Genomic DNA, 14,715 nt, shown 5'->3' with positions numbered 1-14,715 from the left:
TGCTGCAGTCATCTGTGAGTCCAGATTGACACTGACCTGGGTGGAAGCGGAGGGTTGTCTGTCTCTTCTGTGTGTGTGTGCTACATATATCTAAAACAGAAGAAGAAATCAAATATCTGCTTAGGAAGGTCTGCATGAATTTTTGAGAATGTCAGCTGAAAGAACATCTTTTACATTCGAGAACATGAATTATTTATCATTTTGAGAACCTCAAAGCTGAACATTATAGAAACATTTCTCGCTCTTACTTTCTTGGCCGGTTCATTCCCTGAGATCCGTCTCCTCGTGGCCAGCCAACAGTTTCTCAACATGTAGATGAAATCTTTTATGTTTATTTGTCTTAGCACTAAGGACCCTTAAGTAACAAGTGAACGTCTAGTATCCTAAAAACTAGCCACCCTTTCGATTCAGGGGAACAAAATCACTTTGGCAGACTTCCTTTGTTCAATCTCACTCCCCAGTAGAATTTCTCATCTTTAGAAATTAGAAACATACTCAAAGTGGAAACTTACAATTGTCTTTTTCATCGCCACATCCTGGTCTAGCACAGTGCCTGGCACAGAACAGGCGCCCAGTGAATATTTGGGTGAATGAAAGTTTTACATGTGAAAACTGAAGGTGAAGGGAAAGCTTAGTTGTGTGAAGCATTCAGAATGCAGCCTCCAAGTTGGCTATAGGTTAATGGATAGGAAAAATAAATCCATTTAACTGTATTTGCACAGGAAAGGATATATAGAAAATACATTCAGAAAAGAGTGTTTGTCTTTCCTTCCAATCTCTCTCCCAGTCCTTCTCCCCTCCTGTGCTTGTAAAAGTGAGCAATTGGCCACTAGTGTAATGAAAACCTAACAGTTGATTCAAATGGTTATCAAACCACTGGAAAAATGCTGCCTTTTCATTGTGCTTTTTTTGGACACTATAGATATGGTAAATCATGAAATACATTATAAAAATACCTCTCTTATGCCCAAACATTCAGTAGAAGGGAATGACATTTCTTTTATTACCTTAGTAAATGTTTTTAAGGTGTTTGTCAATAAGCCCTCTCTTTGTCAACACTGCTTCAATGCAGTGGTGGCTAGAAACTTACTAGCAAGCCTATAGTTGATAATATCAGGAAGAGGCGGAATATGTGTTTAGTCCGCTAATGTGACAGATCAGCTTGAGTAGCACATACTTTTTCATTTTCCTGTCATTTTCTTGGTCTTCGTGTTATGGAAAAAGAGCGGTAATTTAAGTTGAAAAAGTTTACTTTTCATTATTGCCCATAAACCAATGTTGTTAGCATTTCCCCCATCTTTCAGACAGAGAAATAGATTGCTCCAAGTAATAGGAAAAAAAAATGCTTAAAAGATCTCTGAAGAAAGGAGGGTGATACAATTTTAGTACAAATGTGAACAAGATCATCTTTTAAGCTTAGTGAATTCACTCTTCTTCAGTTGTGTGATTTTTTTTCCTTCACAAGTAAAAACTTCTAAATTTTGTTATGCTTCCTATAATGCTAAATTTTAACATGAAGAATATTTTTGAGGGTTCATTTTTTTTTTTTTTTTAAGTATAGTGTTTAACAGTTTATTTCCTTCGATGTTTGCCGGCTTATTGAAATTGATATAGACCCATATTTGTTACTATTTACTTTTGACTTTTATATCCTACCTTTATTTCTTTCCTTAATTGGGTGGTAATGGATTTTTTAAAAGTGTTGTTCGAACAAACATGCTATAAAAGTCAACCACTCATTTAAAAACGCAAGGAAGAGATTCAGGCAGAGAGATCTCAAGCTTCATGGGCGGAGGGAGGAGGGTTCCCTTAGAAGGATTTTCAGATAAAAGAAATTCTTTCTTAATCGAATATAGTCGGATATCATCAGGCTACTATAGGGTAGCATGCTGCCGAATTTCACAGCAATTTTAACCCGCTGACCGGTTAATAGCAGATGCTCCAGAATGGAGATTAATGTAACTTCTACTTTCTGGACTTTCCCTAAACTTGCTGTAAACACTGAGTTACCACACAGTGTATCTTTTTGCGGTAGAACACTGTAGTACATTTATGCCTCCTGTGTACTGCGCTCTGGCTGGGAATGTGGGCCCGTGGTTTCATCCATTGTTACAGTGATGCTGGCCTCTCCCAGGAGTTAACTGCAGTGAGCTGTATTTATGTGACCGAGCGTGCTCCGTCTTTCCAGCGGCTGTTTCACTGCTTCTTACCTCCCACTTTGCTTCCATCTGTGTGTGTGGCAAAGGGAATTGCCCTAAAAAGTATAGGCTTCCTCTGAACACAGACGTGCATTTGTATACCAGTAACTCCACGATCCCCTGAATTGGGGTGCCATTAGTAACTGTACTTTTAAAAAAGCTTTTAGAGCTTAAAGGGGTTTAGCAGCGGTTCTGCGGAAACCCACGTTCGCTTCCTTGGTTTCCGTAAATGCACTAACAACAACAACAACAAAAAACAACCCAAATGTGTATTAAAGTGAAAAGGTCATTTGCAAGATACATTTCTAACAGAAAATTTTCATACTTAGGTTACAGTGCTGCAGGAGATGAATTGTGCATCTCTTTGGAATTAATGGTTAACATAATCATCCTGGGCTTTTTTTTTTTTTTTTAAATGATTCCGTGTTATTGAAAGATTACAAAGATGCTGAGGAACCACACACCCATGCAATATTTATCCTGAAGCCTAGAGCCCTGCTCACGTTAATGTGTGCAATGTATCTGAGAAACCAAACTGAAATGATGGAATACTTTTCTGTCTTAACTATGAAAAAAAATTTTTTTTTAATTCTCCTACGTTTATACTAAGCAGTGCCTGAGACATATTTTCAACCAGAGGAAGCCCAGCCTTGGGCTGGAAGGCATGAGGGCAGATATGGCAGCTATTTAAAATCAGCTGCTAGGTACTATAAAGCCTTTAAAATTACGAACAAATGAGGGAGGCTTGACCGGGACTGTTGAGAATGGGTAGCCAGGTGCTTTTAAAAAGGGACACATGAATGATATGTGTGTGTAACCCTGGTCATAAAAAGTCATTTGATTTTTATAACAGCATGTTCAGCGGTTACAGGCCTTCCGACTTGAGCTAAAAATGTAAAATCCGCCGCAGAAAGTGCTGTAACAAGGAGATCGCTAGACACAGCTGCATTAGTCATATTTGAAACATAAAAAATACGTATGTATACGTGTACATAGGTGCATGTTTACAAAGAACAATGATACCTTAGATCTGATTTTTAAGGTGAGCAATAAAAAGTAATCTGACAGAATTTGTCTTGTGATCTGGAAAAAACCCTTCCCCACACTGAGGTCATGAACTTAACTCTGATCGAAAGTGTGACCATTTAGGAAATGATATACGTGGGTTTTTTAAAAAAATGAAATGTGATAAAATCTAAGCAATACTTCTAAAAAATGCAGTTCGATACAGGTGAAGAGAAGAAAATGAAAGGATGAAAAGAGAAAAGGAAACAAAAAGAACAAATGGAGGAGAGAGGAATAGGCATTAAGAAGGAAAAACTACATCATTTATTCGGGGTTTACAATGCGCCAGGGACTGTGCTAAGCTCTGTTTTGGGTCATACTTACTATTCACAACAGCCCTAGAAGATGGGTCTCAAATGCCTTTCTCACGAACGAAGAAGTGAAGATCAGAGATGTTACTTTTCCTAAGGACACACAGCAAATACGAGGCAGAGCTGGGACAGAACACGTGATCTGACTGATATCCGAGATGGGAAAAGCCAACCCTGTTCCATTCTCCAAATCCAGCCATTCTGCAGCCTGTGCCTCCCTTGAAGAGCAGGAGAAGCTCAGGCAGGACACCCAGTGGTTAGACTGATGAGCTACTTGGGGACGGGGCGGGGCAGCGTCCAGGGGAATCTTCCAGTTCACTCAGGCAGTGGGGAGGGGACAGATCCATGACACAGCCTCAGAAATAGTGGGGAGGAAAGGGACTAAAAGAATCGATTTTTATGAATTTTCCCACAACTTTTGCACTTCTTTTTATTAAGATGAGCTTTTGTTTCCCAAGAATCTTAGAACATTAATAGAATCTTTTAGTAGGTCATTCAAACACACATCACTGTCTGCCTGCTTTCTGCCCTGGTATGCTGGCAGTTCTTAAAAGGGCGGGGCTTCTGATGGCCCCACACAACCAGAACAACGTGTGAAAGTTACGCTGTCTTTAGCAAATCATTCAGCATCCTGTACTTCTATTTCCTACCTGTTAAAAAGAGGTCCGTACCCTGTTCCTGCACGTCCCCACATCAAAAACATTAATTCTTAAAGAAAACGAAAGCCAAACCACACAAATGATTGATAACTTTCACTTACATATCATTTCTTAGAAGTGTTCAATCTGGGCGACAGTTTGAAGAAGAAGAATGTATGACTATTCCGTGATGAACTCATGGCGTTTTCTTAGATTACTGTTCTCATCCTCTCCACATCTCTGTTGATAAATGGGTCAGACACCATCATCCCCATTTTACAATCCAGGCAATGGGAGGTTAAGTGGCTGGCCGTCACCAGGAACCAAGATGAGAGAGAGCAGGACGTGTCTCCAGTTCAGATCTGCGGTTCATTTTACCTCCTCCTCACGGCCAAATTGCTACCTCAGAAACTACCTTTTTGGTCTTGGCTGTAAAAATCGGGTCATATCATATCTATAAAGGATGGTCCCTCATAGAGCTAAGATTTTATTATCTCAGGAATCAGAGTCCTGAGTGTTTGAGGCATAAATATGCTTTATACATTCAGCAGAATTTTAGAAAACAGTCACCTAATGGGGTTGGGGGTGGGGAGAGAACCGCCACATATGAAGCAGGGGGAAAATCTGAGTCATCCTGACCTAGGATGTGGACTTCGGCCAATGAATCTGAAGGAGGAAAACATTTCCAGATCCAGTTTGGTTCAGTACAATACTGGACAATTTTTAGGAGTCCTTCCTTAGGACGTAACTATGGGCTGTTTTCCTCACGGAGCTTCCAATAGATGTTTTAATTGATTGAAGTTAATCATCACCATTAGAAACTTGTGCATATTTTTTCTATCACAAATGTAAATTCTCTGAAAATTATTTTAAACTGCTGTTTTCAGGGGGGAAAAGTCAAAGAGGGATGCTCTAGATTTAGTCTTTAATGCCTGGATGGAGACTCGGAGATGCTGAAGCCATGCCATTAATATGCCATTGGCTTCCTGCTGTTTCCTTGACACACGACACCGACCAGGAAATGTTGCAGTTGTCACTGGAAGAAGGTACATTTTAGGCTCTTCATATTTTGAATGTCAGTGAAGTTTTAAAAAAACATTCCTATGCCAGTTTTCACACATTTTGATGAATTATTTTTCATCTGTATTTCATAGTCGTCATATGGCAAAGTGATTCACTGCTGTATCTTCAGTTCTTAGCATAGTACTTGGTGTGTAGTTGGTACTCAGTCCATAATGATGGGATTGTGCTAGTTAGAAGGACATAAAAGCAGAGTTTTTCTTTAACTAAAAAACATGAGCAAAGATTTTTCGTACTTAACGATTGAGGTGTTATTGGATTGAAAGTCTCAAATGCATTTATGCTCATGAGACTCCTTTCTAACAATTTCTAATCAGAGGAGACCCGGTGAGAAGAGCCCGGAACCGCCAAGGGCAAGGAGGCCGACGCGGCCAGACAGATGCTGTTACAGCCAGCGCTGTGAGATGTCGCAGGTCGTGCTTGTTAGGACACCTGCTTGGCCTTACCTGCAAGGACTTCAGATGCCAAAAACGATTACTTCGATTACTTCGGGTGTGGGGACAGCCTGAGACATTCACACATTCAAGCTAAGATTATACTTAAAGTGCTTCCTGATGGTGATATTTAATTCTAAAAATGGGGCGGTCTGCAGTTCACCTTCTAAATCTTACATTACAATCATCTTGGGTTATTTTAACAGTCAACTAGATGAGAACATATAAGAGGATAAGGTAGGTCAATTCAGGTTTCTGGAAGCATCTGTGTTTTTATTGTGTTCAACTCGAATTTTTTTTGTGTGTGTGAAACAAAGCAAACTAACATTTCTATGTTATTTATGATATTCTACAGAGGGAAATAATTGACAGAACAGAGTTTTGAAAAAACAAACTTCTAATATTTTCCCAAACTAAGTGAAAAGAAGTCAAGATACTTTAGAATACTGAGAAATATTTTGAGAGGGGTAATCTATATTTTTAAAGACAAGTATTAGGCCCTGGCTGGTTTGGGTCAGTGGTTAGAGTGTCGGCCTGAGGTCCAGAGAGATGTGGGTTCAGTTCCCGCTAAGGGCACGTGCCTCGGTTACAGTTTGTCCCCGGCCCTGGTTGGTCGTGCGGGTGGCAGCCACTCAATGTGTCCCTTTCACGTGGATGTTTCTCTCTCTCTCCCTCCCACTGTATCTGAACACAAAATGGAAAAAATGTCCTCGAGTGAGGATAAAAAAATAAAATAAATAAATAAATAAAGACAAGTATTAGTATAGTACTATTGTTTCCAACCCTGTGGGGAAGGTCAAATGTAGTTCCACTATAGAGTATTTTTGTTTGTTATCAGAAACATTTAAATTTAATACAGTTTATTTTGGAAAAGTTAGATGTGCCACTCTGTATGTCGTAAATGATACTCAGTTTTGTCCCCAACTATATCTGGGCATCAAACCTTCATGTTACATAATCTTTATTAGTATTGTTTCTTAACTGTCTTGCTATTATTAGTACATGGTACTACATGAAACTATGTAAACACATTTACCTATTTTCTTATTTTAGTGTATGGTTTCTAGATGTAAATATCAATAAAGCATTACATATGGCATCATATGTTAACTTAAATTTGTACCAGCATAACCAATATATAGTGTTATGTTTGTGGGAGCCAAACTCCCAGAGCATATTGATCTTTATGGACAATAGACTATGTATTACTAGTGAGACCAGCTTTTTCTCAGTATTTAAAGTTATATAAGTTAGGAGGTGCTTTAGCTTTAGCTTGGTCCTCACCTCATATGAGAAAAAGTTATAAATACATTATCGTGATTACTTTTTGTCTATTGTTGGACTTTTGGTTTGTGGTTCTTTTTTGGAGGGACTTGGTCAAGAGTTGGAAGAGAGAAAAGAAAAAGTGGACCTATTGTCTCAAATAGATCTGATACCAACCCTTTCCTTTAGTTTTTTGTTAGCTCTTTTGTATCATTCATTCTAAGGACTTCATTTCCCCAATGCAGTGTTTTCTAAAATTGAGGAGAAAAATGAATAATAGCAGAACCTAGGAAAAGAGCTCAAAGCAGGAAAATGGACTGAGTGAAGAGGAAACAGTTGTCATTCAATACTACTGTGAACTTATGTCTGCCTAAAAACAAATATGGATTCATTTCAGTAACTAAGGAAGTATTTAACCATTCAAAAACTCATTCATGTGACTAAATGAGAATTCTCATTGGTACAGCATTTCTGAAAATAGGTAGAACTTACTCCCCCCTCCACTTGTATATTATTTCCAGAATTATATTCTTGAAACATGTAACCCTAGTACTAGAACACTAATTGAAGGACATCCTTTGTAGAATGATGACGCCACTCTTTAATAAGTTGTCTTGGACAGGTAGCATCTGAGAACATCATCCCCTATAATAAATATTTTAAGTTCTAATTGTTTTGGCTCTATAGAGTGGATAGTTTTTCAACTGTGGAAGTCAACTCAAACCTTGGATTTATTTGCTTCCTCATTTTTACTTTGAAAAATATATATTGATTGGGATGAATGTGTGTTATTAATGTTTATAGAAAATGTGGATAGCACATTTGGCACTAGTACCTATAGAGATGGATGATACCATTTTATAAGGTAATCCTCCAAGAAAATGGCTCTACACTCTAAATCAATTTTATTCTATGCGAAAACCATCGAGACTTCTACTTGACCCTGCTTCTCATCTTCAAATCATTCTCTTTTCTATTCCAAACACTTGCCTGGTTTCTCTAAGCAATTCATTTTTGGAAGCTTTGTAGAAAAATTGTTATCCTTTAAATCAGCTAACAAAAATTTCTACATGCATTTCATATTGTGTGGGGGCAATTTTCTCTTCGCTAAATTGTGCACAGAAGAAGATATTCTTCAGGAAATCTTATAAATCCCTCTTTTTGGTGCATCAGTATAGCATACTAGCTAGGGCTGTAAATACTGAAACCAGATGACCTTGGCATTGATATTGCTAGCTCTGCGACCCTGGTAAGATGATTTAACTTTTCTGTTCCCTGATTCCTTCTGTAAAATGAAACCCTGTATTACTCTACATAGGATTGTTGTGAGGAATGAGTTAATACATGTAAACTCCTTAGAACAGAACTCTCAGTAAGTTGTAGCTACTATTACTGTTATTCATAGGCATCATATAAGATGTTGCTGGAAAAGCCGAAGCATTATTTCACAGTAGTAAGATTCTTTGTATATGTAGCTAGATGTTTGTCATGTATATTAGCACATTAGTAACACTGTTAAAAGAAGGATCAATAGCACTGACTCAGAAAGACAATCCACAGTTACTTCAAAATCCTAGTCAATCAGGTAGTTTTTGTTTGCTGTGTTCACTGTGCGTCTGGTTTGCTTAGGATGAATGTTCATTACTAAAAGTGCTTTAACATGGCTAACTATCCGTAATAGTGTAGTTTACGCAAGTTTTTAACGTTTTTCAAAATTACGTGAACGATCTTGCTTCTGAGAGTGACAGTGGTCCCTCACGTTGCCACTTTCCCAGCGTCGCTTCAGAATTCCATCGGACTCGAGAGGATCTGGTTCCCTTCACCTTCCAAGGGAAACGTCAGCTCGGGGTGGAACAGTCATGGCTTTTACTCATCAAAGATACCTCGCTCACCATTCCCCGTTCATTTCCTTCGCAGCTCGCAGTCCCCCACAATGACGAATGGACCCGATTTGCCAGGACCCTGGTGGAGATTCGTGCGAACAGAGCTGACAGCGAGGAGGAGGTCACCGTGGAGCTGTCTGCCTAGTGGGCGTGAGCCGCCACCCCAGCCCCCTTCGCCGCCTCAGCGTCTGCAGTCTAAAGTCCAGCGTGTTCAGTGTCCCTCCAGTATCAGTATTGCCGTGACATTTCGGGTGCCATCTTGTGCCAGCTTTGCTCCAAGTATTCCAAATGTATCCCACCCACTAATCCAAAATTCACCAGCTATCTTTATATTTCTGTCCCAAAAATAAAAGGGGGGGGGGAGCAGACCTTTACGGGTTTAGTTGTTGCCTTTTAACTACTTAGTAGCTGTATTTAATAGCTGGAAACCTCTGGTTAAATTTGTGCTTACATGCACTTCTGGCATAGTCCTATTAAATCCATATGAAGCCAGATATGATTAGGTACAGATGTGTGCTTCACGCTATGGGACGGGGCCAAAGACTTGCGATGTGGTGTTTTACATGGTGACTCACATTATGAATGGATTTACTAGAAGAACATTGCTGCTCCTTATTTATTGTGGTGTGCTGCATGGAACATATTTATTTGAAAGCATTAAAATAAACGATCCTAGAGCATGTGCATAATGAGAGGACCGTATTGTCTCTGCTGCTGTTGAGGTTACATTAAGTTCCCAATAACAATTACAGTATGCCGGTTCCACGGGGACGTGAGATCTTGAGAGGTTTGCTGCAGTGAGCAAAATGAATTTGAATGCCTATTATTTCTAGGTACTTGAACAATATTTCAAATACAGTTGACCATTGATACTTGTCACTCAAGCTAATACAGGCTGACAAAAGTCTGTGGTTCCTGAATATGACACCGGTATTGCCAATGACATGTTCCAGCGTGGAGAAGGCCTCGCCTGGGGGAAGCCCGATTAGAAATCTGCTGGGACGGGGTGGGGGAGATGCGTCCGGCCCTGGGAGGGGTTGATCACGAACTACGGCAGCCGACCTGGCTGGACGGAACCCGAGCCGGGGCTGATTTTTATGAGGGAATGTGGGTGGTTCGTTGGCAAGTTCTCCCTTATCTCTTCAGCCGAGCAACTGGCCTCAGAGAGTAAGAAAAACAAGTTAAGATGCACATGTACCAAACGTTCTACGCACTTCATTTTTTAGCTTTTTTTATTCACACCAGGAGAAATATGTTTATTACTATTGGACTAGGAAATATGTCTATAAACAACTTTAATGAAATTTTTTTTTTTTTCTCAAAAAGTCATTTCATGCCTAGAGAGAATTAAAATAAATAGCGGTTGAGTCATGAAAAACATTTGAAAACAGGCTTTTAGCTTTTTAGGAAGGGAATTTCCATGGTCCTTTGTTGGTAGGGATTCCTTGAATTGAGAGATTTTTTAAAAATTTTTAAAATAACGATATCATTATCTCCAAGTGCCTCGTGGTATATAGACATTGGAATTCTTTGTAAACAGAAAATAAAATTGTAAAGATTAAATACAAGTGTCTTAAATAGGTTTAAAAGCAATTTAATAAGAAGTACTGGGAGGCCCTGGCTGGTTTGGCTCAGCGGTTAGAGCGTCTGCCTGCGGTCCAGAGAGACCCGGGTTCGGTTCCCGCTAAGGGCACGTACCTGGGTTGCAGTTTGTCCCCGGCCCTGGTTGGGTTGTGTGGCTGGCAGCCACTCGATGTGTCCCTCTCACGTCGATGTTTTTCTCTCTCTCTTCCTCTCTCTCTCCCTCCTACTCCATCTGAGAAAAAAAAAAAGGAAGTACTGGGGGTGGGGGGAAGCATACACTAAAGGGTCAAGAACAAATCAGTGACCCGCGAGTTGCTATTACAGACCAAATGCTAAGTGATTCAATGAGCGGAGGCTGAAAGGCAAAGCCAGAGTCACTGGTAGTAAGGACAAGGGCTCACACACGTTCCGCGGTGCTGGAAGTGGCAGTGGTGGGGACAGGTGTGAAGTGCGCTTAGGGAAGCCCGGGTGGAAAAATTACAAAGTGGCCTGCGGGGTTCTGGAGGAAGGCCATGCCAGGAAAGCAAAGAGTTACGTCACTTTTGAGAGAGAACTTCTGGCATGTTACTGGGTCCTAAGAGAAACAGCTTTTGACCATGGGAGACAGAGATACCAGACATCCACACAGCCCATTGTAAACTGAGCCCTGTCAGCCTCACCAGGTCATTAAGTTGGAGAGACCCAGCAGAAGCCCCTTGTAAGATGGAAATGGTGCATCGGAGTAGGGCCAGAAGGCATGAGTAAGCTGCGTGAACAAGGAGCTCAGAGGCCCAGGGTCACCCAACAGGATTTTACTAGCACCCCTTTCCTGTGCCTATGTGGGCACATGTGCGGAGGGGGGTTCCGTCGGATCAGCTGAAAAAGAGGGAAAAGGGTCAGAGCACGGTTTACCTGTGGGTTGGCTCACTTTGTGGGTGAAAATTGAAAATGGGTGACACCACCATTATCAAGGGTGACCTTGAAAGATAAGAAAGGGAAAGATTTCCCAATAGATAGAGGTGTGCGTTGTGCACCCAAGCACCTGCTCTGCGTGGGAGGAGTGCATACAGATGTTACCATTCTAACCCAAGCCATCATTATGTCTCGCGAATTTTTGGAATGATCTCCTAATTTGTCTTCCTGCTTCCTCCTTGACCTCTTCGGTCTCTTCTCAATATAGCCACTTGAATGAGGATGCTGTTACAACATTGAACTCCTCAGCTCAGAACATACCAAATGGCTTTCATAGCCCTTGGAGTAAAAGTCACAATCCTTATAGTGGCTCATGAGCACTAGTCACTTGACTCTCTCTGATCTTACACCAATGACTCTAATCTTTACCAATCCACTTCAAGTACTCCAATCTCACTCTTTCGTTGACACACCATCACCCGATCATAGGGCCTTTGTACTAATGGTTTCTCCTTTCCAGAACGCTGAACGCACTGAGTTTCTGAAACTTCATGCACATATATCAAAATTTCACCCTTTCATTAGGGCCATTCTTCTGATTGACTAATTTTTCAACTAACTTTTTATCTGTGAAACTAAGTTTCCCTGAAAGTCTAACGTCAATGTCAATATGAAGTTTAAAACAGCAGCAACAGCTGGAGATGAGCTTAAAAGCATCTGGTGTTCCCTATTAGAGAGAGCAGGAAAAATCAAAGAAGATTAGACATTATGTATAGAGCCCAGCCGGTATGGCTCAGTGGTTGAGTGATGACCCATGTACCAAGAGGTCGCTGGTTTGATTCCTGGTCAGGACACATGCCCAGGTTGTGGGCCCTCTTCCCGGTGGGGGGGCACACACATCGATGTTCTCTCTCATCGATGTTTCTCTCTCCCTCTCCCTAAAATCAATAAAGAAAAAAATTTTAAAAAATTATATGTAGAATTAAAATGAGAAAAAGTGTTTTTTGTATTTTTATTAAGGTATAATTTATATACAGTAAAATCCACTTATATGAAGTTGTTAGTTTAACAGGTTTTAATAGTTATGTACACTCAGGTAACCACTAGACAAAACAAGATACAGAACATTTTAATAAGCATAGAAAATTCTTTCATGACTCTTTCTAGCAATCATTTTGATTCTTGTCAACATAGATTAGTTTGCCTGTGCTGTTCTTAAACTTTATATAAGTGAAATCATACAGCAAGTCTTATTTTATGCCTGGGTTATTTTGCTCAATATAATTTTTTGACATTTATTCATGTGCTAAAACATTTCAGTAATAAGTTACTTTTTATTGCTGACTAGTATCCCATTTCAGGATTATACTGTAATTTGTTTACTCATTCTCCAGTTGATGAATGTTAGTATTATTTATAGTTTTAGGCTTTTTTGTATAATGTTGCCATGAATATTCCTATACAGTTACTTTTGTAGGCATATGTTTTCTTAGAGAAATATTGATTAGAATTTCTGGGTCATACGGTAATTCTGCTGCACTTGATAAGAAACTTCAATAGAGTTCTGCCACCTGGTGGTACCATTTTCCATTCCCATCAATAATGTAGCAGAGTTCCAGTTGCTCCACAGCTTCTCCAGTGGCTGGTGTTATTGGTCTTTTTTTTTTCCTTCTTTTTTTAATTGACTTTAGAGATAGAGAGATAGAAAGGGAGAGAGGGAGAAACGTAGATTTGTTGTTCCACTTATTTATGCATTCATTTACGCTTCTTGTATGTGTTCTCACTGGAAATCTAACCCACCACCTTGGATGGTGCTCTAACCAACTGAGCTACCCCGCCAGGGCCTGGTCTTTTTAATTTTAGCTATTTTGGTGAGTATAAGACAATCTAGCTGTGGCTCTAGTTTGCTTATATTTGATGACTAATTATTTTAAGCACCTTTCCAAGTACTTATTGGCCATCCTTACATATCTTATTTATCTTTTGTGAAAAAGCTATTCAAAATTTTGGCTAGTTTTAAAAATTGGATTCTCTTTTATAATCGAAAGAGGTTATTTACATAGTCTAGATATAAGTTCTTTGTCAGATATATGTGTTGCAAATATTTTTTACAGTCTATGGCTTGGCACTTCATTCCCTTAATAAAATATTTTCAATGGAGAAATTTTTAATTTTGTCAAAGTCCAATTTACCCTATTTATCTTTTATGCTTAGTATTTTATGGTTCTTTCTTGTAAAACTTTGCCTGCCACAGATCACAAAAATACTACCTTATGTTTTCACCTGGACATTTTATTGTTTTAACTTATACATTTAGGTCTGTGATGGATCTTACATTAATTTTTGTGTATGGAATAAGTAATGGTCAAAACTGATTTATTTTATTGTGTGTGTGTGTGTGTGTGTGTGTGTGTATGTTTCTAAATAAAATTTGGTTTTTTTCTTTTTCAGGTTTATAACATTTATATTTCTTTTCTCCTACCATAATTCCCACATTTTGAAAAATTATTGTTGAAAGTATTACAGATGTAGATGTCCCCCCTTTTTCCCAATGGATCCCCCTCTTCCCACTCCCACCCCCCTCCTGTCTTCCCCAGCTTAGTTTTTTAAACCAATGGATATTTAGTTTTCTGGAAATATTTGCTGAAAAGGTTATTTTCTTGTTGACCATTAAATTGAATTAGCGTTTTTGGTAAAAAGTCAGTTGACAATATACTTACGGGTATATTCATAGACTGCTATTCTATTTAATAGAGCAGCTTGTCCTTATATAATACTACTTGTCTCGATTGCTATAGCTTTTACTAAGTCTTGAGATCGTGTAGTATATGTTTTCCAACTTTGCTACTCATTTTGAAAGATTGTTTTAGCTATTCTAGGTCTTTTTTGTTTCCATCTGAATTTTAGAATCCTTATGATATTCTTAAAAGAAAACCATACTGCTTCGATATTTTTGGAATTTCATTTATTCTATATAACAATTTTAGAAAATAGATATCTTAAAAATTTTGCATCTTTTAGTACATGAACAGGGCATATCTTTTCATTTATAGAGCTTTTCATTTATCTCACTAATGTTTTTAATGTATAGGTTGAACACCTGTTTTTTTAAAAGATTTATTCCTAGATATTTCAGTTATTATTATTTTATTTTATTTTTAAATTTTTTTTGCTAGTTCTCAGAAATAAAATTTATTTTGTATATTTTGCAACATTGCTAAATATACTTATTATTTCTAGTTGAATTTGTCCTACTTGGACTTCATGGTGCTTCTTGATGAGTATGTAGATGAATTATTTTCATTACATTTGAGAATTTTTTCAGCCATTATTTCTTCAAGTATTCTTTCTCTGTCTCCTCTCGTCTG

At 38.8% G+C, this 14,715-nt stretch overlaps 1 protein-coding gene across 5 annotated transcripts in view; it reads left to right on the top strand.

Annotated features, from left to right (window-relative positions):
• The window catches only part of DYNC1I1 (dynein cytoplasmic 1 intermediate chain 1), a 308,363-nt gene extending 298,539 nt beyond the window's left edge, over nucleotides 1-9,824 (top strand). For 3 of the 5 annotated variants that reach the window (XM_036246459.1, XM_036246457.1, XM_036246458.1), the window contains one exon: nucleotides 8,907-9,824. In XM_036246459.1, coding sequence (XP_036102352.1) covers nucleotides 8,907-9,017 — 111 coding nt within the window. In that variant the 3' untranslated portion in view covers nucleotides 9,018-9,824. The remainder of the gene's footprint in view (nucleotides 1-8,906) is intronic. The other 2 variants (XM_036246455.1, XM_036246456.1) reach the window with 1 other exon arrangement.
• Nucleotides 9,825-14,715: the final 4,891 nt, after the last annotated feature.

Source organism: Molossus molossus, unplaced genomic scaffold (genome assembly GCF_014108415.1).
Source record: "Molossus molossus isolate mMolMol1 unplaced genomic scaffold, mMolMol1.p scaffold_m16_p_7, whole genome shotgun sequence".
Lineage (NCBI taxonomy): Eukaryota > Metazoa > Chordata > Mammalia > Chiroptera > Molossidae > Molossus > Molossus molossus.
This window is presented reverse-complemented; position numbering and strand designations above follow the sequence as displayed.